Raw genomic sequence first — 27,140 nt, forward strand, 5'->3', positions numbered from 1 at the left:
CAAATGGTCTACTCCTGCACCTATTGTCTATTGTCTATTGTTCTCCAGACATGCTGCCTGAGCCACTGAGTTACTCCAGCACTTTGTGTCCTTTTGCTCTTTGGCCAACTGTCTGCAAAGTGTCCTCCTGCAGTTTTGTGATGAGCCACTAGGAGGCAGTTGAGAACAGCTTGGAGCAGGTCCCTAAGCATCCAGAGTAAACCACAACTAATGTTAGAGTCAAACCTCCGCCGTGTGTGGCATGGACGTTGGAGGTGGGGAAAAGCGAGGATTTGTTTTCTAAATCAACTTAATGAAATATAGATACAATATATGAATTAATGTTTTCGAGGACTGTACCTGACCCAAACTAGTTTCTTATAGTACAACCCTCACTGGATTGGGTAATAAAGTGCGTTCAAAAGCCAAGACTTTGAAAACTCCGTGATTAATGCAGAATCGTAACATCTTTAAATCAGTTCAGCTCAAATCTTGTACAAGAGTGCGCCATTGATACATATATCATATATGTATATCAGGCATATGATACAATACCAACAGGCAACACATTTGATTACCATTTAATGGATGTTTGCGATTCTTGGTTTGTGTTAAATCCAACCAAACAATTCGCAATTATTACCGAAACTGAAGAGGTGGGAACAATCCAAGTGTTTTCATTTAAAGGACTAGGCTCCTCAGCAGTGCTGCATTTGAATGGGAATGCCATAGAACGAGGTGTAGTTTTGGTCTTTAAACACATTTCATGTCATCTGCCCATTGTTATTCATTTAAGAGGAAGGAAACGAAGAGTAAGTATCCCAACAAAAGCAAGACAAAAAGTCTGACGCGATTGATCTGTCCCACCGCCAGGCATCCTGGTGGATTATTCCTGACCTATTCTGTGCCGCCGCCGCTGTTTGAGGAACTGTTATTTAAATAGACCCATTTGTTGTAAATTCGCAGGAAGAAATGATGTCCCCGCAGGCACGAGATACACACAAGACTTCCGGATTAACATCGACATGTGCTGGTTTTCTTCCTTGAAACAAACAACAAGTAGGTTCCATTGGAAGATGTAACCAAACACAACAACGCGACTGAATCCCATTGTGTCTGTCACCAGATTTGCTCGCAACATTTCCCAGGAAACTGTTGCATATTTGTTACCGTTTTTCACTCTCAGTTGTAGATGGTAAGTGCACAGAAATTCTGGGAGACTCGCAATAGATATTCATTTTAAAGTAATGCAGCGTTTTTCTGGACAGCCTTGCTAATGTTGTTACCGCTAGTAGTCATTTGGTTACTTTTGTGTTTCCCAGCCGTTGACACAAAGGCGATGCTTCGAAGCGCCGGCAATCTGGGCCAGTTGTCCGAATCAAAGATAAGGAGATGGCTGTTCTTGTCGCTCCGACAGAATTTCTTAAACTGTTAACATTTGCCGGGGCGAGGTGTTGCGGGTGAGATGCCGGAGAGCGGGTGAGCTGGAGCTGGGGAGTAACGGCGGTGTCTGAAGGCAGGAGCCGGCATCGAACTCTCGAACCTGGGTGCGGTGGGATCAGACAGCGCCTGCCTCTAGCTCTCGCCTCTCTGATCAGGTATGTTGGACAAGGGATAGCTCGCACAGACCACCGATGCTGCTCGCGTGGAACAAAAACTCCCCACCTCCAGAAAAAATGGTGAAAACAATTCGCAAAACCAATTTTACAAGGTAAGATTTAATTTGTGAATTTAAAGAAATGGACGTGTGTTTTGTGTAGATCCGATTTAAATTGTGACTTTTTTTTTGACAATTTGCATGTTGGCAACTTTAAAGGTGTTTTGCACCATTCCCTAATCCTTATTTAATGTAGGATTTTTTTTCTGCGCTATTTTAGCTATTTTAACAAAAAAAAACAATTTATATAGTTATAGTGTTGCACAGCAGAGAAACGGGCCATTCGGCCCACTGCGTCCATGCTGACCATCTTTCCCATCTATACCAATTCGTATCCCTCGATTCCTTTACTCATTCAAATACTGATCCAGATGGGATTTTTTATATGTCACTGTTTCTGCCACCAACCCCGCCTCCTCTGGCAGAACACTCCAGATCTTGTCGAGTCGAGAGTCAAGAGTGTTTTATTGTCACATGTCCCAGATAGAACAATTAAATTCTTACTTGCAGCAGCACAACAGAATATGTAAACATACTACACTGTAAACAATATAATAAACTAGAGAGAACAAAAAAGTTCAGTGTGTGTGTAAATATACACATGCTCACAAATACACAGGTAGGCACAAAATGCCAGAGTAACTGTGCAGGTGAGGCAGCATCTCTGGAGAGAAGGAATGGGTGATGTTTTGGGTCGAACCCTTAACAATCTTATATGTTTCAATGAGATCCCCTCTGGCCCGCTGAGTTCCTCCAGCACTTTGTGTTTAGTACATAGATCAGAATAGTTAATTAAGTGCAGAAATGCCACAAATGCTGTTTGAATTTTAGCAGGGAAGAAAATAAAGAGGAAAACACTGACTTGGGCAACTAACTTGTACGGCAGTTGAGCAGATCAAAGAGCTATTAGGTGTAGAGGTCAGTGATGAAATGCATCAAAGGCCAGATGCCCACCTGTATGTGGTGAGCAACTGTCCCTGTGTATAAAGGGGGGGGGGGGGGGCAGGAGGCCCCCCCCGGGACACAAAGAATGCCGGGTGAGGAGAGGGACTTCGGTTCGTGGGCTGAGCTGGTCGAAGGTGATGGAGGTAGGTAGGGATTGGAGAACGGCTCCGGTACTCCGATCGTACAGGCGGGCCAGACGTTAGACTTGGCGCCAAAAACATGGCGGTGCCCGCATGTGTAAATATGCAAAAAGAATGTCGCTGTGCAGTTGCATATGCGGCCATTGAAATACCACATCTCAAGAGTCAAGAGTGTTTTATTGTCATATGTCCCGGATGAAATTCTTACTTGCTGCAGCACAACACAATATGTGAATATGTAAACATAGTACATAACTGGGGAAGAGAAAAAAAAGAAACATTTGCAACTACTTGTAACTCAGAGGTTAAGTCTACGAGCTATTTCCCCACCTGCACCTTAAAAGTAGATCTAAGCATCTTATGCGCCAACCCTGTATTTTGTTCCAATCTGCCCCGTTCAACTGATCAATGCAAGTCAATAACAGATTTCACACCCACCTCTTGCATTGTGTAGATTATGTGAGCTGTTTCTGGCCATTACTCTCTATAACAATTATAAATAGAACAGACAGTGATGTTCTTGCATAACCTGACTAATAATGAGCGACATGCAGTTCAGTTTAGTTTAGAGATACTGCGTGGAAACAGGCTCTTCAGTCCTCCGAGCCCACGCCGATCATCGGTCACCCGCTCACACTGGTTCTAAGTTATCCCACTTTCTCATCCACCCGGGACAATTTGCAGAGACCAAAAAAACCCACACGTCTTTGGGATGTGGGAGGAAACTCAAGCACCCCGGAGGAAACCCACGCGGTCACATGGAGAACGTGCAAACTCCACTCAGACGGCACCCGAGATCAGGATCGAACCTGGGTCTCTGGTGCAGTGGGTGAGGCAGCGGCTCTACCAGCTGCATCACTGTGCTGCCATCTTAAGATTGTTAAGGGTTTGGACACGCTAGAGGCAGGAAACATGTTCCCGATGTTGGGGGAGTCCAGAACCAGGGGCCACAGTTTAAGAATAAGGAGTAAGCCATTTAGAACGGAGATGAGGAAACACTTTTTCTCACAGAGAGTGGTGAGTCTGTGGAATTCTCTACCACAGAGGGCAGTGGAGGCGGGTTCTCTGGATGCTTTCAAGAGAGAGCTAGATAGGGCTCTTAAAGATAGCGGAGTCAGGGGATATGGGGAGAAGGCAGGAACGGGGTACTGATTGGGGATGATCAGCCATGATCACATTGAATGGCGGTGCTGGCTCGAAGGGCCAAATGGCCTACTCCTGCACCTATTGTCTATTGTCTATTGATTGGAGTGGATGGGTGGGGGGTGCGGAGGCTGGAAATTAGGGATTGTGAAGGGGGGGGGGGAGTCAAAGCCTGGCAAAGTGATAGGTGAATACAGATGGGGGGGGGGGGGGTTAATTGGTAGATGGGTGATGTAAGTGACAAAGGCTGGAGGTGAAAAGGAGACAAAAGGATGTCAGATCAGGAGAGAAGAGGGGGAGTGAAATGTAAAGGTGGCGGGGGGGGGGGGGGGGAGGTGGGGAAGGGAGGAGGGAAAAGAGGGAGAATGAAAGGAATTGAGGAGCCCAGGGATGGGAGATGAGCACTCCCACAGTCCACTGTCCCCGCCTCTTCCTTTATTTCCCCTCCCCCCCCCCACCCCCACATCAGTCTGAAGAAGGGTCTTGACCTGAAACGTCACCTATTCCTTCGCTCCATAGATGCTGCCTCACCCACTGAGTTTCTCCAGCATTTTTGTCTCCCTTCGATTTTTGCAGCATTGGCAGTTCTTTCTTAAACAATCCAACAATTCTTGATTAGTACGGGCATCAGAGGTTACGGAGAGAAGGCGGGAGAATGGAGTTAAAGGGGAGAGATCGATCAGCCGTGATTGAATGGACTTGATGGGCCGAATGGCCTAATTCTGCTCCTATTACTTATGTCTTATGATAACGCAACTGCAAGTCAGATGATTCAGGAAGTACAGCATTGTTTGTGCAGTCTCGATGATATTCCTAAATGTAGCAACAGGGAGAGGGAATCCTTTGGACAGTTGAAGGTGTTCAAAGACAGTCAACATAAATGCAAAGCTCAATAAAAACACAAAGTTGCCTTCATGAAGAAGGAAGTGGTTTATTTCGGTTTGTAAGTAGATGTAAATGGACTTGCAGCTAATTATGGAGAAAGCTAGGAATATCATTAAGGGCAGGCAGACTGTCCACAAACTTTACAGGCTCAGTCATAAGATCGCCATTTGATTTGCAGCCAACCTCGTTTCAATGTGGCTCCATTTCATCAGCAGTTAAAGGCAAGTCATTGGAATGGAGAAGAGATCGCTTCAATGTGAACTCTTTCTGATGTACAATGACGCCAAACCTGTGCTATAAACTTGCTTGAAATAGAGGTAAAATGCTGGAATGTTGAGCAGGAAAACTGCTAGAGAAACTCAGCATAACTGGAGGGAAATGGGCAGATGACGTTTTGGGTCAGGACCCTTCTTCGGACCGAAGGAGAAGCGTGCAGATCGCTAGGAGATTTTGCAGTGGAGATTCGGGAATCTCCAGCAAAAAAACACATTAGGAAGGGTGCTGAGGCTTTGGAGAGGTTTACCAGACTGATGGACACAAAACGCTGGAGTAACTCAGCCATTCAGGCAGCATCTCTGGAGAAAAGGAATAGGGGGCGTTTCAGGTCAGTCTTAATTCAGAATGATGCCTGGATAGATGGGACATTGCTACAGGGAGAGGTTGGACAGATTTAGATTGTTTTCCCTGGGACACCAGAGGTTGAGGAGAGACCTGTTAGAATTATATAAAACTATGAGAGGCATTGATAGGGTAGACATTCAGAACATTTAACCCCAGGATGGAAATAGCAAATACTAGAAGTCCTGGCTTTAAGGTGAAAGGGGCAAAGTTTAAAGGAGATGTGCAGGACAGGTTTTCTTTGCACAGAAGGTGGTGAGTGCCTGTAATGTGTTGCCGGGGGTGGTGATGGGTGCAGATACAATAGTGGTGTTTAAAGGGCCTGTCCCACGAGCATGCGACTGCATGTGGCAAGCGCGACCAAACCGGAAGCGGGGTCGCGCGGAGGTCGAGTTATCCCCGTACAGGGCTGGTCCCACCAGCATGCGACTGCATGCGGCGAGCACGACCAAACCGGAAGCGGGGGTCGCGCGGAGGTCAAGTGAGTGACGTGAAGTTCGAGCAAAGTCCACGGTTTTTCGGAGCCCCGCGCGATGTCGGGACCAGCTCCGCACAACTCCATACGGCTCCGGCGATCGAAGTGGGACCGGCCCCGCGAGGCCATACGGCTCAAGCGATCACGTTAGGTCGCGCTTGCCGCATGCAGTCGCATGCTCGTGGGACAGGCCCTTTTAGACAGCCACATGGATATGCAGGGAATGGAGGGATATGGATTATGTGCAGGCAGATATGGGCTCTTAACGAGACATGCTCTTGAGAACATTGAACTTAAAGTTTCTGGTCTATAGGCATAGATACATAGAAAATAGGTGCAGGATTAGGCCATTTTGCCCTTCGAGCCAGCACCGCCATTCAATGTGATCGTGGCTGATCTTTCACAATCTGTACCCCGTTCCTACCTTCTCCCCCATATCCTTTGATTCCACTAACCCTAAGACCTGAAGAAGGGTCTCGATCCGAAACGTCGGCAATTCCTTCTCTCCATAGATGCTGCCTTACCCGCTTAGTTTCCCCAGCATTTTGTGTCTACGTTTGATTTTACCAACATCTGCAGTTCTTCCTCAAACAGAGCACTATCTAACTCTCTTTTGAATGCATCTAGTGAATCGGCCTCCACTGCCTTCTGAGGCAGAGAATTCCACAAATTCACAACTCTCTGGGTGAAAAGGTTTTTCCTCATCTCAGTTCTAAATGGCATAGCCCTTATTCTTAAACTGTGGCCCCTGGTTCTGGACTCCCCCAACATTGGGAACATGTTTCCTGCATCTGGCATGTCCAATCATATAACCATATAACCATATAACAATTACAGCACGGAAACAGGCCATCTCGGCCCTACAAGTCCGCGCCGAACAATTTTTTTTCCCTTAGTCCCACCTGCCTGCACTCATACCATAACCCTCCATTCCCTTCTCATCCATATGCCTATCCAATTTATTCTTAAATGATACCAACGAACCTGCCGCCACCACTTCCACTGGAAGCTCATTCCACACCACTACCACTCTCTGAGTAAAGAAGTACCCCCTCATGTTACCCCTAAACTTCTGTCCCTTAATTCTGAAGTCATGTCCTCTTGTTTGAATCTTCCCTATTCTCAAAGGGAAAAGCTTGATCACATCAACTCTGTCTATCCCTCTCATCATTTTAAAGACCTCTATCAAGTCCCCCCATTAATAATTTTATATGTTTCTATAAGATACCCTCTCATCCTTCTAAATTCCAGTGAATACAAGCCCAGTCGCTCCATTCTTTCATCATTTGGCACTCCCGCCATCCCGGAAATTAACCTCATGAACCTACGCTGCATTCCCTCAAAAGCAAGAATGTCCTTCCTCAAATGAGGAGACCAAAACTGCACACAATACTTCAGGTGTGGTCTCACCAGTGCACTGTACAACTGCAGAAGGACCTCTTTGCTCCTACTCAAATCCTCTGGTTATGCAGGCCAACATGCTATTAGCTTTCTTCACTGCCTGCTGTACCTGCATGCTTACTTTCAGTAGGTACACAAAAATGCTGGAGAAACTCAGCGGGTGCAGCAGCATCTATGGAGCGAAGGAGATAGGTAACGTTTCGAGCCGAAACCCTTCTTCAGAGATGCGCTCCATAGATGCTGCTGCACCTGCTGAGTTTCTCCAGCATTTTTGTGTACCTTCGATTTTCTAGCATCTGCAGTTCCTTCTTGAACTGCTTGCTTTCAGTGACTGATGTACAAGAACACCCAGGTCTCGTTGCACTTCCCCATTTCCTAATCTGCCAACATTCAGATAATCCTTGTTCTTGCCACCAACGTGGATAACCTCACATTTATCCACATTATACTGCATCTGCCCACTCACCCAACCTGTCCAAGTCACCCTGCATCCTCATAGCATCCTCTTCACAGTTCACACTTCACAGTTCACCCAGCTTTGTGTCGTCTGCAAATTTTCTCATGTTACATAATGTTAAATAGCTGTGGCCCCAGCACCGAGCCTTGCGGCACCCCACTAGTCACTACCTGCCGTTCTGAAAGGCAGTAGATGGTTTTCTGTCACAGCAGTGACACAGCCAGAGGTACACACTGACCCATCTCGAAAGTCTCCACATCCTTCCTGTAATAAGGCCACCGATGCTGCCCGACCTGCTGGGTTACTCCAGCATTTGGTGTCTATCTTCGGTGTAAACCAGCATCTGCAGTTCCTTCCTACACACAAAGCCTTCTAGAACTGCATCATGCACATTGGCAGGGGAGAGAGGCTCGTCGGAATAGCGGAGAAGAGAAGATGGTGGAACATCTTTGATGCTGAGTCCAGAGCTTCAGAATACGGCAGGAGTCAAGTCCATGTTCACATTTATTGTCACAAGCACCAACTGGTACAGTGAAATTTGAGTTGCCATACAGCCATACGAATAAAAATAACACGATATACAATAGAGTTTAATGAAAACATTCACCACAGTGGAATCAATGTTTCCCACTGTGATGGAAGGCACTAAAGTTCAGTCATTTCCTCTTTGTTCACCCGTGGTCATTTCCTCTTTGTTCACCCGTGGTAATTTCCTCTTTGTTCACGCCGGGATGATCGGAGCTCCGACGCCGGGACGGTGGAACACACTCTGCGGCTTGGACTTTCCGAATCGGCCGCTTCTTACCGGAGACCGCGGCTTCGGAGACCACAGGCCCTGCTGGATGGAGCTCCACCACCGGCGACCCCCGGCAAGGGATCGCCTTGCTCCGCGATGTTAAAGTCAGTGCCGCGCCCGCGGCCAGAAGTCACAAATAACACATCAGGGAGTGTTTTGGAGAAATATGTCTTCCTGTTGTAGGGTGATTGTTACGCTATCCAGCTGAGTAATGTTATTCTGGTGAATAGCAGGTCACTGGGCCTGCGTTCCATGATGTATGTTTGCTTCCTTGCTTAATAATTCAAACCCTGAAAGGAGATTCAGATAAATTGTTATGACAGTCTGGTTTACAAATCACAGATGTTTCATCCATTACATTGTGGTAATAAGGATTTAGAAGCAACAAGATCTTATAAGAGAAAAATACATCAGCGCCTGTACTGATCAGAAAGCCTTTAAAAAAAATCCTTATGACAACTTAATTTGCTGGCATTAGTAACTGGATTAGGATAGCCATCTGAGAGAGATCAGAGTTAGGCCGGAATAGCTCATAATATCGTCTGTGTTGCCCTATTTACTACCTAGTGTCTGCATTTTCGGCAATTGTAAGCCAAGAGTTTGGAGTGTTTAATTGTCATAATTACCGAGAGTGGGACAATAAAATTCTTACTTGCTGGAGCTTAACAAGCCCGCCGCATACGCAATAATACACAGATAATGTATAACAATTAAAAAAAACAATAAATTAATACCGGTAATACTCGGTAACCATAGTAACACAAACATCGAAGTCCATAGTGCAACTGAAGATGCAGTCCATAGAAGATCAAGGTTGGCATGGTTGTGTGGGGTCATGTTCAAGAGGCTGATAGTTGCCTGGAAGCACCTGTTCTTGAACCTGGAGGTCACGGTTTTCAGGCTCCTGTACCTTCTTCCCCATGATAGTACCGAAATGAGAGCGTGGCCAGGGTGGTGTCGGGCAGCTGGTAGATCTGCCGTCTCACAACACCACAGATCTGGGTTTGATCTTGCCCGCGGCTGCTGTCTGTGTGGAGGTTGCACGTTCTCCCTGTGACCGCGTGGATTTTCTCCGGGTGCTCCTGTTTCCTCCCACATCCCCAAGATGTGTGGATTTGTAGGTTAATTGGCCTCCGTTAATCGCCCCCTAATGTGCAGGGAGTGGATGAGAAAGTGGGACAACATAGAACTAGTGTGAACGGTTGATGGATGATCTGTGTGGACTCGTATCCTTGTAATTCATCTTTCATTCCCCACATTCTCCTGTCAAACATCAGGGGCAAAGTTTAAAGGAGATGTGCAGGGCAAGTTTTTTTTTTTACACAGAGAATGGTGAATACTTGGAACGCACTGGTAACTACGATAGTGGGGTTTAAGAGACTTTTGAACAGGCATGTGGATATGCAAGGAATGGAGGGATATGGATATGTGCAGGAGGAGATTAGTTGAACTTGGCATAGTGTTCGGCACGGACATTGTGGGCCAAAGGCCTGTTCCTGTGCTGTTCTGCTCTATGTTTCATTTCTGGAGTTAGCACAACCAAGGGCGTTGGGTTTATGGAATGAGCTGCTGAAGGTGGTAGTCGAGATATGGACCAGAAACGGGCAAATGGGACTAGCTTAGATGGGGCATCTTTGTCAGCATGGACGAGTTGGGCGGAAGGGCCTGTTACGGAACTGTATGACTGTAGGTGAGGTTTAATGACTGGTCATTTCACATACTCCTTGCCATCACGATTTTTAGAGTAAGAGGCATCTAGAAACATCATTCCTTTAATAATCTAAAGCAGCTGGCTCAGAATTTAAAGCAATTCTAAATGGATGAGGAGGGAGTATTAACTAGGATAAATAAAGCAGGCAGACACAAAATGCTGGAGTAACTCAGCGGGACAGGCTGCATCTCTGGAGAGAAGGAATGGGTGACGTTTTTCGGGTCGAGACCCTTCTTCAGATAAAACCGCATCTGTTTAGGATGAGGTTAAACATGTCCATAGTGGCTGTCCGCAGTATAATGCCTCTTTTTATTCTTCTTGAGATACATCATGTGAAATCAGCGATGATAGCCTGCACTTGTTATTGGTTTCTACATTGTAAAGCACCCCATACCACATCACCGGAAGTAATCAAACAAAATTTGACAGTGTCACTCTTGGGAGGTATTAGGAGAGGTCAAAGAAGCAAGCATTAAGGAGTGTCTCAGAGAGAGAAGAGGGATGCCCAGGACATGCGGTCTTACCATTTCAGACAGATATCAAACAGACGATTTATTGAATTGTATCATCTCACAAAAATCAGTTTAACCCGAGCTGCAAATCACTCAGCACCCGTAGAATCCAGCTACACACAAAAGCTGTATACAAAAAAAAAGGTGAAAAAACAAAATCACCTTATGCTGGTTCCTATGGCAACAATCGTGGTAATTCCGGATTTTACACACTTGAGTGAAACGATGGAACAAAATAACTTGGATCTCGAATGAAACTGAAGCACGGTTTTAAGGTGGTTGCCAGGCAACGGTGGAGCAGATTGAGGGGCTGGGATACAACTGTTTTACATCCTTTGTATTGAATACATCGGGGAAGTGCAATGTGATCAGAATGTAGATCGGTTGCATAGTGGGCTGCCTGCAGTTGTGGCGTCTGGTCACTTCACTTCTGGAGGTTGTGAACTTACTATGAACCTGCAATGGCACATTGGTCATTTAAACACAACTTGTGTTTTGGCAAAATGGGAAATGATGTAATAATTGTGTTAATATTCGTTGGGACTTTAACCTGTTTACCTGATCTTCCCCCTCGGAAGTCCCGACTGCAGAGCCTATCTATCATCTCTTATTTCTCAATTCGTTATTTTTGGCTGCCTTTCACTTTGCTCTCACTATTCCTGGACATTCCTTCTGCAGATTTTCAGTTTAAGTTGCCTCAGTGCAGGGGGAGTGGGGTGGGATAAGGCCGTTCTCACCACGCCTCAATATACAATAGACAATAGGTGCAGGAGTAGGCCAGTTGGCCCTTCGAGCCAGCACTGCCATTCAATGTGATCATGGCTGATCATCCCCAATCAGTACCCCGTTCCTGCCATCTCCATATACTCTCCCCGACTCCGCTATTTTTAAGAGCCCTATCTAGCTCTCTTTTGAAAGCATCCAGAGAACCGGCCTCCACCACCCTCTGAGGCAGAGAATTCCACAGACTCACCACTCTCTGTGAGAAAAAGTGTTTCCTCGTCTCCGTTCTAAATGGCTTACTCCTTATTCTTAAACTGTGGCCCCTAGTTCTGGACTCCCCCAACATCGGGAACATGTTTCCTGCCTCGAGCGCGTCCAAGCCCTTAACAATCTTATATGTTTCAATGAGATCCACTCTCATCCTTCTAAACTCCAGAGTGTACAAGCCCAGCTGCTCCATTCTCTCAGCATATGGCAGTCCCGCCATCCCGGGAATTACCCTCATGAATGGCCTCACGCCATTGATGAGGGTGACAGAGCGAACCACCGCTGTACAAGTGTGGCCTGCAATTCTGGATGATCTTCTCTGCATCCCACATTATCGCATAGTGAAGGTCGGCGCAGCGGGTAGAGCTGCTGCCCCACAGCCCCAGAGACCTGGGTTCACTCCTGACCTTGTCTGCTGTCTATGTGGAGTTTGCTTGTTTTCCCGGTGAACGCGTGGGCTTTCTCCGGGTGCTCCGGTTGCCTCCCACATCTCAAAGAAGTGCAGGTTTGTAGGTCAGATGTAGAAACAAAGAACTGCAATTGCTGGTTTATACCAAAGATTGACACAAAGTGCTGGGGTAGCTCAACAGGTCAGGCAGCATCTCGAGGGGAAAATAGGATGGGTGACATTTCGGGATAACCCATCCTTTTTCTCCACAGATTGTCCCTGGTGTGCAGGGAGTGAATGAGAAAGTGGGATAACATAGAATTAGTGTGAAGGGGTGATCGATATTCAGGGTGGACACGTTGATTGGGTGAACATTCAGGACATTTAGCCCAGGATCCACACTCGAAAGACGTGTGAGTTTGTAGGTTAACTTGCCCCTAAGCTGTAGGATGGAACTAGTTAATGGGGTGAATGCTGGTCGGCACGGACGCAGTGGGCCGAAGGGCCTGTTTCCGCGCTGTGACCCTCAACAGCTAAGACCAAAGGCAAGGGTTATCCCCCTGTTCACCCCATTCACAGCTCCAGACCCACCACATGAGCTGTAGGAGTCACTCAGCCTCGTGGTTGAGAGTACGTCACAGTATTGACATTTTACTCTCTGCACCACTCCGATGGGTGCCAGGCAGAGTTTAGCAGCCAGCGCGCCCTCGTTTGTGCTGCCTTACTTCAGACAAGCTGGGTCGCTGCCTGCCAAGATTAAACAAGGGGCGGGGGGAGGGAGGCAGAGGGGGGGAGAGATCAGCAGCCAAGAATACGCGCTAAAGACCAGGGCAGGACAACACCTTATGTACATTACAGCCGGTGCTGTTTATTTGTGACAGTACACAGTCTACAAAGTTAAATATCAGATTTTTAATAAAATGTTTAACCTGTTCAGTGCCAATCCCCGCTTATACCCAGGTCATGGCCAATAGTGGGGAAAAGATTGGCAATGAACAGGTTAATTTTTAATAGGTGTTATTTAATAGTATAAAAATTGAACATTTTTTAAAATCTGATTTTATGTAATCGGTTGTGTGATTTATCTACGATACGATAGAACTTTTTTTATCCCAGGAGGGAAAATAATCTGCTAACAGTCATAAAAAACACAAAAATCCATGAAACATGAAATTAAAGTCACGAGTGGAAAGGATTGGGGATGTCCACAGATTGGGGAGGGGGGGGGGGGGGGGTGGGGGGGTGGGGGTGGGGGAGAAGGGTGTCAGTCTCAGTCTACCCCACGACAGAAGGGGGAGGAGTTGTACAATTTGATAGCTACAGGGAAGAAGGATCTCCTGTGGCGTTCTGTGCTGCATCTTGGTGGAACCAGTCTGTTGCTGAAGTTGCTCCTCAGGTTGACCAGTGTGTCACGGAGGGGGTGAGCTGTATTGTCCAAGATGCTCCGCAGTTTGAGGAGCATCCTCTCCTCCAAGACCAACCTCCAATGAATCCAACTCTGCCCCCAGGACGGAGCCGGTCTTCCTGATGAGTTTGGTAATCCTGTTGGCGCCCGCGGCCTTCACCCTGCTACCCCAGCACACGGCAGTGAAGAAGATGACACTGGCTACCACTGATTGGTAGAACATCTGCAGCATCTTACTGCAAACATTGAAGGAGCCTTTACCTTCTCAAAAAAGTACAGCTGGCTCTGTCCCTTCTTGTACAAGGCCTCAGCGTTCCTGGACCAGTCCAGTTTACTGTCCAGGTACACTCCAAGGTACTTGTACTCCCTGGTAAACTGCACATCCACACCATTGATGGAGACAGGGGACAGGGGTATTTTTCTCCTCCTAAAGTCCACCACTAACTCCTTCGTCTCACCGGTGTTGAACTGCAGGTGATTCAGCCCACACCACTCAACAAAGTCATTGTTTACAAATCTGATTTTAAAGTATATAACTATATTTTATACCATACAGTACTAATATTGTGATAATAGTAATTATACTAATGAATTGTTAATATATATATACAATAAGTATACAACTATATTTTATCATACATAATACTAATATAGTATTATTAGTAGTTATACTAATTAATTGTTAGTCAAAAATAATTGCTAACAGATTTTTTTGTTAGTGATACTTTTTGATAGTATTACTAACAAAAATAATACTACCTTTCGTTTGTTTAAAGATACAGCATGGAAACGGGCCTTTCGGCCCAGCGAGTCCATGCTGACTATCGATCACCCAGTCACACTGGTTCTAAGGTAGACAAAAGCAAAGTAGGATCTTTGGACAAAAGTGCTGGAGAAACTCAGCGGGTGCGGCAGCATCTATGGAGCGAAGGAAATAGGCAATGTTTCGGGCCGAAACCGAAGGGTTTCGGCCCGAAACGTTGCCTATTTCCTTCGCTCCATAGATGCTGCCACACCCGCTGAGTTTCTCCAGCACCTTTGTCTACCTTCGATTTTCCAGCATCTGCAGTTCCTTCTTAAACACGCTAGTTCTATGTTCTCCCACTTTGTCATCGACTCACCTACATACCAGGGCCAATTAACCCACGTTTTTGGGATGTAGGAGGAAACTGGAGCACTGGGAACAAACCAATGTGGTCAGAGGGAGAACGTGCAAACTCCACACAGACAGCTCTCGGGGTGGGGATCAAACTGGGGTTCACAAGTTATGGGAGTAGAATTAAGCCATTCAGTCCATCGAGTCCACTTCGCCATTCAATCATGGTTGATCCCTGCCCCTAATCCCATTTTCCTGCCTTCTCCCTATAACCCCTGACAGCTGTTCTAATCTCTGGGTCTCTGGTGCTGTAAGGCAGCAGTTCTACCAGCTCTGCCACCGTGCCGTTTGTTGCAATAACAGACTGGGTGAGCTCTGGAAACATCTGATTATGGTACAGCTTTGCCACTGCTCTGTTTCCCTGTACTAGATGGAGAGAATACGTGTCTTGGTGCCCATTGCAAGGATAACAGCCCATTGGCGACAAGGGATGGGGAAAGGGCACGGATATGAGACAATTCACAGATCAAGATATAATTTTTTCTTTACAGGTTTATGAATAACAGAGTCCCCGCCCATCGGAGATATGAACCTACGGAGTATGAACATGCGGCCAATTGTGTCACACATGCAGTGAGTATCGGGACATATTACATTCACTGAAGATAGACACAGAGTGCTAGGAGTAACTCAGCAGGTCAGGCAGCATCTCTGGAGAAAAAGGATGGGTGACGTTTTGGGTAGGGATCTTTCTTCAGATCAGTTCACTGAATTGTAATCTTTGATGATCTTATTGAAGTGTATAAAATCGTGAGAGGAATGGATTGGGTAGATGCACAGAGTCTCTTGTCCAGAGTAGGTGAATCGAGGACCAGATGACATAGGTTTAAGGTGAAGGGGAAAAGATTGAATAGGAATCTGAAGGGTAACTTTTTCACACAAAGGGTGGCGGGTGTATGGAACAAGCTGCCAGAGGAGGTAGTTGAGGCTGGGACTATCCCAACGTTTAAGAAACAGTTAGATAGGTACATGGATAGGACAGGTTTGGAGGGATATGGACCAAACCCAGGCAGTTGGGACTCGTTTAGTTGGGACATGTTGGCAGATGTGGGCAAGTTGGGCCGAATGGCCTGTTTCCACACTGTATCACCCTATGATTCTACGAATGTCTTCTAAAAGATTAAATCAGTAATATGTTAAAATATCACTTCTCTCTGAGCCCTTACAGGGCGGCACAGTGACGCAGCTGTAGAACCACTGCCTCGAAGTGCCAGAGACCCAGGTTCAATCCTGGCCTCGGGTACTGTTAGTGTGGAGTTTGCACGTTCTCCATGTGAGCACATGGGTTTCCTCCGGATGCTCCGGTTTCCTCCCAAATCCCAAGGACGTGCGGGTTTGTAGGAAAATCGGCCTCTGTAAATTGCCCCTAGTCTGTAGGAGGTGAATGAGAAAGTGGAATAACATCGAACTAGTGTAAACTTGTGGTCAGCGTGGACTCGGTGGGCTGAAGGGGCTGTTTCCATGATGTATCTAAACTAAACTACACCAGACTAAACAATATAAATCAGCAGTGTTTTGATTCATTACAAGTTAATGTCAATATATAACCACAAAACCTTGCATGAGAGGCGGGGGCTGACATTTGCAGTTTACTTAGAGTGCTGAATATTGTTCTCGACGTTACATTGCAATAGTTTCAGAGACAAAGTCCAACGTCAGCAATGGGGAAGTGGTTTTGTTTAAGACGAAGATAGACACTAAATGCTGGAGTAACTCAGCGGGACAGACAGCATCTCTGGAGAGAAGGAATGGGTGACGTTTCGGTTCGAGGTCCTTCTTCAGAATAGTCAGGGGAAAGGGAGATGCTGGTGTGACTTGGGTGGGGGAGGGATCGCTGGTTGGTGCGGACTCAGTGAGCCGAAGGGCCTGAATCTGCGTGGTATCTCTAAGCTATAAAATCTCATTCAGTGACATATCCTAGACTGATTCTGTGTATGACCGAATAATAATGCATACATTGCACATTAGAATGACACTGTTTCCCATCTGACAGCTGTTTGCACATCAGAATTCTGAACAATATTCCAGCTGAATAATTTATTATCCTCTGGAAGAGTGCTGCTCTATTTAAAATCACAAGTAAATCAGCTGATTTAATATTAATCAGGTGGATTATCTTTAGCGAGTTGATACAAGATAGAGTTTAAGAGAATAAGCAGCAGGCCATTAACAGTATAGGGATTATAATGTTGCCTAGTCTGCTGTCTATCACCATTCTAGTAGTGTTTGTAATTAGATCGTAGCCAATGTCTTGCTGTGGAATTGAGGGTGTGCAATGGTAATGGTCAAAGGAAACTTGCAACTGTGGGCGGCACAGTGCCGCAGCGGTAAAACTTCTGCCTCACAGCACCAGACGCAGTGATCGAGGTTCGATCCTGACCTCCGCTGCTGTATGCGTAGAGCTTGCACGTTCTCCCTGTGTGACCGCGTGGATTTCCTCCGGGTGCTCCGGTTTCCTCCCACATTCCAAAGCCGTGCGGGTTTGTAGGTTAATTGGCCCGCTGTAAATGACCCTCAGTGTGTAGGGAGTGGATGAGAAAAAGGGATAACATAGACCTGGTGTGAATGGGTGATCGATGGTCGGCGTGGTCTCGGTGGATCGAAGGGCCTATTTTCACGTTGTATCTCTAAACGGGGTATTGATTGGGGATGATCAGTCATGATCACATTGAATGGCAGTGCTCCCTCAAAAGGCCGAATGGCCTACTCCTGCACCTATTGTCTATTGTCTAAACTAAACTGTTCCAAATGTTGGTTTGGTTCACGTCAGTTGACAAACAGAAGGTTGTGCCTCCTTTCTGTCTTGGTATCTAATTTTATTTTTCACCAGGTAATCAAATAAATTAAAATAGAACATTACCACGTGTCCTTTCGTTAATTTTCTCTTTTAGGTCAAAACTTCCCAGCATCTCAAAGCTGAGGATCACTTACCCCATTCACACTTCCTCATTTACAACACTGACAAGTTCTTTGGTCTCTTGGTCAGCATGGACAATTTGGGCCAAAGGGCCTGTCTCCATGCTGCATGACTCAGTTATGGGCCTGTCCCACTTAGGCGATTTTTTTGGGCGACTACAGGCGACTGGCGCAAAACTTCCAACATGTTGAAAATTTTTCGGCGAAAGTGGCGACAATTTTTGCTGTCGTAGGTCGTCGCCAGGTGTTGTAGGTGAATTCCATTAAAACTAGTCCCTGGCAGTTGCCTGAAGGGCCTGTCCAACTTGGCGATTTTTTTCGGCGACTGCCGGCGTCATATCCGTGTCGCCAAAAGATTTTGAAAATTTCAACATCCAGCGTTGCCAGAAATATGTTGCGACCCTTGAAAAAACACCGCGCCTCAAACGTCATCACGCCACAAATTTTTCTGTAACCTGATACGTCAGTCAATGATGCCGGTAGTCGCCGAAAAAAATCGGCAAGTTGGACAGGCCCTTAAAGAGTTGCCTAAGTGGGACAGGCCCATTACTCTGGATTATACCAAGGCAGCGCACAAGAATCATCACATTTCCTGCACCATCGTGTCCCCTTCAAGTTCAAAATGCACATGGACTGAGATTATACATAGACCGAGGACATTTCTGATCGCTAGATTTTGGACAAGCATCTCCATAGAGACGTGGAAAGACCAGGAGAGGTAGAGGCGGGGGTCGACCTGGATGTCATTGAAACTGGAGCTTTCAATTGATGACGAAGACTAATGAAGACTGAGGAATTGATAGATACTCAGGGAAAACAACTCAAGCTACAGTTTATTGCATTTGTGGGAAGGAACTGCAGATGCTGGTTTATACCGTAGATAGACACAAAATGCTGGAGTATCTCAGCGGCTCAAGCAGCATCCCTGGAGGTAAAGACTAGGTGACGCTTTGGGTCGGAACCCTTCTTCACTGGTTTATTGCATGGATTGTCCACACGGTTTTGTTAATGGGGCCATTACAGCAGGCTTCAGTAACTCACAAGAGCCAGGACCACAGGAACTAGAGAAACACAATGAGCATGACCCTCCCAGCGCTTCTCAGCTCGTTTTGCCTGTTGTTTATCGTGATAACAAGCAAAGATTAACTAACAGTCCAAATGTCCTTGAGGAAAGCATCTCAGACTTGGCCTTGAGTCAGCAACGCCATTCGGCCCTTCGAGCCAGCACCGCCATTCAATGTGATCATGGCTGATCATCCCCAATCAGTACCCCGTTCCTGCCTTCTCCCCATATCCCCTGACTCCACTATTTTTAAGAGCCCTATCTAGCTCTCTCTTGAAAGCATCCAGAGAACCCGCCTCCACCGCCCTCTGATGCAGAGAATTCCACACACTCACCACTCTCTGTGAGAAAAAGTGTTTCCTCGTCTCCGTTCTAAATGGATTACTCCTTATTCTTAAACTATGGCCCCTGGTTCTGGACTCCCCCAACATCGGGAACATGTTTACTGCCTCTAGCGTGTCCAAACCCTTAACAATCTTATATGTTACAATGAGATCTCCTCTCATCCTTCTAAACTCCAGAGTGTACAAGCCCAGCTGTTTCATTCTCTCAGCATATGACATTCCCGCCATCCCTGGAATTAACCTTGTAAACCTACGCTGCACTCCCTCAATAGCAAGAATGTCCTTCCTCAAAATATACTCATGTGGACCAGATAGAATAGTCAATACCAGGTGTGTCTCAACAGTTGGAATCCCTGGTGACTGGTACCTGAGAACCCATCTCTTATTGCAGAGAGGTGTAGTATAACTGACGTATTGTGGGGTTATCTTCTGACCCAGTTAAAATAAACTTTCATTGAAAATCTTAATCCTGATCCACCCAAAAAAAAGAAACTATAAAATGATCACAAGTAAATAACCTGTCATAAAGTCGCAGTTATACAACACTGGAACAGGCCCTTTGGCCCACCTGGTCCATTCCGACCAAGTTGGCGTATTAGACTTGTCCCATTTGCCTGCATTTGACCCATAGCCTTCTAAACCTTTCCACTCCATACATCTATCCAAAAATTGTCTGTGCATACACTTCGAAAGTTTCCTCTGTCAACTCATTCCAGATATGGACTACAATCTGAGTGAAAACTGACTGCAAAAGCTTTTATAGATATGTGAAGAGAAAAAGATTAGTTAAAACAAATGTAGGTCCCTTGCAGTTAGAAACGTGTGAATTGATCATGGGGAACAAGGACATGGCAGACCAATTGAATAACTACTTTGGTTCTGTCTTCACTAAGGAAGACATAAATAATCTGCCGGAAATAGCAGGGGACCGGGGGTCAAATGAGATGGAGGAACTGAGTGAAATCCAGGTTAGCCGGGAAGTGGTGTTGGGTAAATTGAATGGATTAAAGGCCGATAAATCCCCAGGGCCAGATAGGCTGCATCCCAGAGTACTTAAGGAAGTAGCCCCAGAAATAGTGGATGCATTAGTGATAATTTTTCAAAACTCTTTAGATTCTGGAGTAGTTCCTGAGGATTGGAGGGTAGCTAATGTAACACCACTTTTTAAAAAGGGAGGGAGAGAGAAAACGGGGAATTACAGACCAGTTAGTCTAACGTCGGTAGTGGGGAAACTGCTAGAATCAGTTATTAAAGATGGGATAGCAGCACATTTGGAAAGTGGTGAAATCATTGGACAAAGTCAGCATGGATTTATGAAGGGTGAATCATGTCTGACGAATCTTATAGAATTTTTCGAGGATGTAACTAGTAGAGTGGATAAGGGAGAACCAGTGGATGTGTTATATCTGGACTTTCAGAAGGCTTTCGACAAGGTCCCACATAAGAGATTAGTATACAAACTTAAAGCACACGGTATTGGGGGTTCAGTATTGATGTGGATAGAGAACTGGCTGGCAGACAGGAAGCAAAGAGTAGGAGTAAACGGGTCCTTTTCACAATGGCAGGCAGTGAGTAGTGGGGTACCGCAAGGCTCAGTTCTGGGACCCCAGCTATTTACGATATATATTAATGATTTGGATGAGGGAATTGAATGCAACATGTCCAAGTTTGCGGATGACACGAAGCTGGGGGGCAGTGTTAGCTGTGAGGAGGATGCTAGGAGGCTGCAAGGTGACTTGGATAGGCTGGGTGAGTGGGCAAATGCATGGCAGATGCAGTATAATGTGGATAAATGTGAGGTTATCCACTTTGGTGGCAAAAACAGGAAAGTAGATTATTATCTGAATGGTGGCTGATTAGGAAAGGGGGAGATGCAACGAGACCTGGGTGTCATGGTACACCAGTCATTAAAAGTAGGCATGCAGGTGCAGCAGGCAGTGAAGAAGGCGAATGGTATGTTAGCATTCATAGCAAAAGGATTTGAGTATAGGAGCAGGGAGGTTCTACTGCAGTTGTACAGGGTCTTGGTGAGACCACACCTGGAATATTGCGTACAGTTTTGGTCTCCTAATCTGAGGAAAGACATTCTTGCCATAGAGGGAGTACAGGGAAGGTTCACCAGACTGATTCCTGGGATGTCAGGACTTTCATATGAAGAAAGACTGGATAGACTCGGTTTGTACTCGCTAGAATTTAGAAGATTGAGGGGGGATCTTATAGAAACGTACAACATTCTTAAGGGGTTGGACAGGCTAGATGCAGGAAGATTGTTCCCGATGTTGGGGAAGTCCAGAACAAGGGGTCACAGTTTAAGGATAAGGGGGAAATCTTTTCGGACCGAGATGAGGAAAACTTTTTTCACACAGAGAGTGGTGAATCTCTGGAATTCTCTCCCGCAGAAGGTAGTTGAGGCCAGTTCATTGGCTATATTTAAGAGGGAGTTAGATGTGGCCCTTGTGGCTAAAGGGATCAGGGGGTATGGAGAGAAGGCAGGTACAGGATACTGAGTTGGATGATCAGCCATGATCATATTGAATGGCGGTGCAGGCTCGAAGGGCCGAATGGCCTACTCCTGCACCTATTTTCTATGTTTCTATGTTTCTATGTCCCATTTCAATCTTTCTTCTCTCATAGCACGGTGGCACAGCGGCAGAGCTGCTGCCTTAAAGCGCCAGAGATCTCAGGTTCGATCCTGACCTCGGGTGCTGTCTGTACGGAGTTTGTACATTCTCCCTGTGACCTGCGTGGGTTTTCTCCGGGTGCTCCGGTTTTCTCCCACACTCCAAAGACGTACAGATTTGTAGGGTGATTGGCTTCTGTAAATTGTACCTGGAGTGTAGGACAGTGTTAGTGGAAGGGTGATCATTGTTCAGCACGGACTCTGTGGGCCGAAGTACCTGTTTCCACGCTATGTAACTGAACCAAACTAACCATAAACTAAACTAAACCTTAAGCCTCTGTCCTTTTGTTTTAGATTCCTCTATCAAAGGGGAAAAAGACTGTGACTGTTCACTTTATCCATGCCCTTCATGATCTTGTACATCTTAATAGATAATAGATGTAGGAGTAGGCCGTTCAGCCCTTCGAGCCAGCACCGCCATTCAATGTGATCATGGCTGATCATCCCCAATCTGTACCCCGTTCCTGCCTTCTCCCCATATCCCCTGACTCCGCTATCTTTAAGAGCCCTATCTAGCTCTCTCTTGAAAGTATCCAGAGAACCTACCTCCACCGCCCTCTGAGGCAGCGAATTCCACAGACTCACAACTCTCTGAGTGAAAAAGTGTTTCCTCATCTCCGTTCTAAATGGCTTACCCCTTATTCTTAAACTGTGGCCCCTGGTTCTGGACTCCACCCAACATCGGGAACATGTTTCCTGCATCGAGCGTGAAGTTATGATGAGAGAAATAGATTGCATTATCAATAGCATGGAAATATGATTGACAATTTGTCTTCAAGATAAATAGGACACCAAGGATATAAGCAGATCAGGTAAGTAGGTATCGGTTGCCAGAGTCAGTAACTGGGGAACAATGATTATGATTATGGCTTCAGTCATCTCTGCAGAAGAAATGAAATTGCTACTCATCCACTACTGGATGTAAAACAAGCAGTTTGACAATTTGAGCTTTCTGGAGAAATCAAGAGAAGTGGCTGCTGGTTGGGTTTCATCAGTACATGAACATTTTTTCACATGGTGTTGCTTTGGCTTGGATCAGCTGGCTGGGGGGGTGGGGGGGGGGGGGGGGGGGGGGGGCAAGGACAGACTGAGTCAATGCAGATGGTGGTAGAGGTACCGAAATGGGAATCAACTGCTGCTGATTTTCAGGCTTCAGTTTCAGTAAGCACCAGTCAAGAACAGTTCCACTCAGCCGGGCAACAGTGGAGCGGGTGTGAAGAAGGGTCTCGACTCGAAACGTCACCCATTCCTTCTCTCCAGAGATGCTGCCTGTCCCACTGAGTTACTCCAGGTTTTTGTGTCTATCTTCGGTACAAACAAGGAATCGCACATGCTGGTTTACAAAAAATGGGCACCAGGTTATTGAGTAACGCAGCGGGTCAGGCAGCACGCCCGGAGAACATGGAGAGGTGACGCTGTGGGTCGGGAGGCTGCTTCAGACTGTGGTCACGGGATGGGGAGAGGAAGGTTGCAAATGAGGTGGGGGCAGGCCAAAGCCTGGTCTCGACCCGAAATGTCACCTATTCCTTTTCTCCAGAGATGCTGCCTGACCCGCTGAGTTACTCCAGCACTTTGTGTTTATCCTGGCAAGTGATAGGTGGATACAGGTGTGGATACAGGTGGATACAGGTGTGGAGGGGGAGGGGGGATGGGGGAGGGGGAGGGGGGTTGATTGCAGATGGTTAGACAATAGACGGAGGTGAAAAGACAAGCGGTAGTGCGATAGGTAGTAGCACCTCATGTGGTGTGAAGCTGGCACTAAGGGCTACACACACATGATATTGACAGCACCGTTATTTTAATACAAAGAGCTTTTATTCAAACAAGCGGTCACGGTGGCGCAGCGGTAGAGTTGCTGCCGTACAGCGAATGCAGCGCCGGAGTCCCGGGTTCGATCCCGACCGTGGGTGCTGTCTGTACGGTGTTTGTACGTTCTCCCCGTGACCTGCGTGGGTTTTCTCCGAGATCTTCGGTTTCCTCCCGCACCCCAAAAACGTACAGGTTTGTAGGTTAATTGTCTTGGTAAATGTAAAAATTGTCCCTGGTGGGTGTCGGATGGTGTTAATGTGCGGGGATCGCTGGTCGGCGCGGACCCGGTGGGCCGAAGGGCCTGTTTCCACGCTGTATCTCTAAACTAAACTAAACACAAATACAGAGTACCTGTAGTAACAAAATCAAGACTGCCATTGGCAGTTGTCAGATTAAAATATTGCCAACTGTATCTACAATGCACTCAGCTACCTGTGGTGACCAGCGTTCACGGAAGGCCTCCAGAGTCCCTCTCCAGGGACATGCAGGCACGGATATGGCCCGGAAGAGGGGCAGGCAGTCGACTCGGGCAGCAGTCGACACAACACCTTGGCCATCGTTGCCATGCGTTATTTATCAATAGAAACATAGAAAATAGGTGCAGGAGTAGGCCATTCGGCCCTTCGAGCCTGCACCGCCATTCAATATGATCATGGCTGATCATCCAACTCAGTATCCTGTACCTGCCTTCTCTCCATACCCCCTGATCCCTTTAGCCACAAGGGCCACATCTAACTCCCTCTTAAATACAGCCAATGAACTGGCCTCAACTACCTTCTGCGGCTGAGAATTCCAGAGATTCACCGCTCTCTGTGTGAAAAAAGTTTTCCTCATCTCGGTCCTAAAAGATTTCCCCCTTATCCTTAAACTGTGACCCCTTGTTCTGGACTTCCCCAACATCGGGAACAATCTTCCTGCATCTAGCCTGTCCAACCCCTAAAGAATTTTGTAAGTTTCTATAAGATCCCCCCTCAATCTTCTAAATTCTAGCGAGTACAAACCGAGTCTATCCAGTCTTTCTTCATATGAAAGTCCTGACATCCCAGGAATCAGTCTGGTGAACCTTCTCTGTACTCTCTCTATGGCAAGAATGCGGTGTCCTAAGTCCACATGCTTTTTGTTTTCAGTTGTGGATCATCCCCAGTATACTCGGCAGTTCCATCCTCTACGGCCTTTCCGATGATCAGTGGGAGGCGATCACAGCATGGATCTATGGGTTGGGACTGAGTGGTCTTTTTATCGTCTCCACTGTCTTTCACACCATCTCCTGGAAGAAAAGCCATTTGCGGTAAGTGACGCACAGTAGGTTTGATCCGGGTTCCAGTGCTTGGAGTGTGCGAGGAGGGCGTGTATAATTAGTGGAGGTTGGAACCAAGGTACAGGATCAATCTACAACCAGACAGCAGAATCGGGCACAGTATCAGCATAGCTACAAGAACTGCAGATGTTGGAATCTTGCACAAAAACCCCAAAGTCAGCAGGTCAGGCAGCAGCATCTCAGGAGAAAATGGATAGGTGACGTTTCGGGTCGGGATCCTTCTTCAGACTTATTGTAGTGGAGAGGTGAAAGCTGGAAGAGAGGTGGGGCAGGACAAAGCCAAGTATGGATAGATGACATTTTGTGTCTGGGTTGAACGTTACCTATCCATGTTCTCCAGAGATGCTGCCTGACCCTCTGAGCTACACCAGCACATTGGAGGGGGGTGGTGAGTGGGGGTGCGTGGGGCGGGTGGGGTCAAGGTGGGGCAACCTTCCTGGGGAATTTAAACAGATGGAGTTGGATGAGGAGCGTGGAGGATTAAACAGGAGAAAGATAACCAATGATAGAGATATCACGTGCTTATCGGAAACACACAAAGCTCTGAATGTACTGGTAATCTGCCATAGAGATAGGAAGTGTTCAGCAGGTCAGGCAACAACTGTGGAGACAGATACAGAGTTTCAAGTCAGAACATAGCACGGTACAGCACAGGAACAGGCCCTTCGGCCCACAATGATTGTGCCAAGCGCGTTGCCATGACAAACTCGTATCCGCGTGCACGTGATCCATATTCCTCCATTCCCCGCATATCCATGGGTCCATCCAAAAGCCTCTTAGACGTCACTATCGTATCTGCCTCCACTTAGGGCAGTCACGGTGGCGCAGCGGTAGAGTTGCTGCCTTACAGCGAATGCAGCGCCGGAGACCCGGGTTCGATCCTGACTGCGGGTGCTGTCTGTACGGAGTTTGTACATTCTCCCCGTGACCTGCGTGGGTTTTCTCCGAGATCTTCGGTTTCCTCCCGCACTCCAAAGACGCGCAGGTTTGTAGGTTAATTGGCTTGGTATAAATGTAAAACAATTGTCCCCAGTAGGTGTTTGTGTGCGGGGGGTCGCTGGTCGGCGCGGACACGGTGGGCCGAAGGGCCTGTTTCCGTGCTGTATCTCTAAACTAAACTAAAACTAAACCAGCACTTCTGCCAATGCGTTCCAGGCTCCCGCCACCCTCATCGGGTTGGTTATCTAAAATTGTTGAAATTAAACGTTAATCTTGAGGACGGTCGTGTGGCAGGTCATAAGATCAAAAGCAGTTACATGGGCTTTATATGCGACCATCGAGGAGGCCAAGGACAAACAGAGCAGAGTGCTATGGGTGTGGCGCTAAAGAGTTACTTATGCCCCTGTCCCACTTAGGAAACCTGAACGGAAACCTCTGGAGACTTTGCGCCCCACCCAAGGTTTCCGTGCAGTTCCCTACCTGCTCCCACTACCTGCAAACTCCGGGAACCACCTGCAACCTCCGGGAACCACCTGCAACCTCCGGGAACCGCACGGAAACCTTGGGTTCGGCGCAAAGTCTCCAGAGGTTTCCGTTCAGGTTTCCTAAGCGGGACAGGGGCATTAGAATCGAAGTGTTCTGTGAAGTGATCTGCACTTGGTTTCTTCAGTATGAAGAAGTCTGCAATCTTGTCAGTCGGGTGGGTGGGCTGGCGTGGAGTTGTTGTCCTTCCTGCAGTGAACATCTGACATGAAGTGAGGCAAGAAGTCACAGAATGCTGGAGTAACTCAGCAGGTCAGGCAGCATCTTTGAAGAACAAGGTTAGGCACCATTTCGGAAGGGTCCGGACCCTGAAACCTCTCCGATCCATGTTCTCCAGAGATGTTGCCTGACCCACTGAGTTACTCCAGCACTTTGTGTCTTTTTCGCTTTCAGAGGAACTATGGACCTAGTATACAGGGACATCATACTTTCGTAAGACATAGAACAGTACAACACAGGAACAGATCCTTCGGCCCACAATGTCTGTGCCAAACCTGATGCCAAAATAAACTAATCTCTTCTCATCGCTCCATTCTTTTCCAATCTGGATTCACCCCAGTCAGTCCTTCACAATGCTACCTCCAGTTCACTGTTGAATAGGCTTGGAGTCTCAGATGGACACAAAGTGCTGGAGTAACTCAGTGGGTCAGAGAGAATCTGCAGGAAAAGGACGGGTGACGTTTTGGGTCGGGGCCGTTCTTCAGATTTATCTCGATGGAACGTTATTAAGGGAGGACGTTCCTCTGGGGTTATCCAGAAGAGTGGGGAGAGTGGGGAATTCCTTCCTTCCACATTCCCAGACCCAGCATGTCCCGAGCATCGTGGTGGGAGAGAGGGGCCAGAATCTTGGTCACATTAACAATGACATTA

General features: G+C 46.9%; 1 protein-coding gene across 2 annotated transcripts in view; it reads left to right on the forward strand.

The window, feature by feature from the left end:
- Positions 1 to 376: 376 nt before the first annotated feature.
- Positions 377 to 27,140, forward strand: part of mmd2 (monocyte to macrophage differentiation associated 2) — a 39,706-nt gene continuing 12,942 nt past the window's right edge. Inside the window, exons 1-5 of one of the 2 annotated variants that reach the window (XM_033041124.1) lie at positions 377 to 791; positions 946 to 1,174; positions 1,302 to 1,690; positions 15,150 to 15,231; positions 24,598 to 24,758. In XM_033041124.1, the coding sequence (XP_032897015.1) occupies positions 1,614 to 1,690; positions 15,150 to 15,231; positions 24,598 to 24,758 (320 nt within the window). In that variant the 5' untranslated portion in view covers positions 377 to 791; positions 946 to 1,174; positions 1,302 to 1,613. Of the gene's footprint in view, positions 792 to 837; positions 1,175 to 1,301; positions 1,691 to 15,149; positions 15,232 to 24,597; positions 24,759 to 27,140 lie in introns of those variants that run through there. The other variant, XM_033041122.1, reaches the window with a different exon arrangement.

The sequence above is a fragment of the Amblyraja radiata genome, chromosome 22, assembly GCF_010909765.2.
Source record: "Amblyraja radiata isolate CabotCenter1 chromosome 22, sAmbRad1.1.pri, whole genome shotgun sequence".
In the NCBI taxonomy this organism is placed as follows: Eukaryota; Metazoa; Chordata; class Chondrichthyes; order Rajiformes; family Rajidae; genus Amblyraja; species Amblyraja radiata.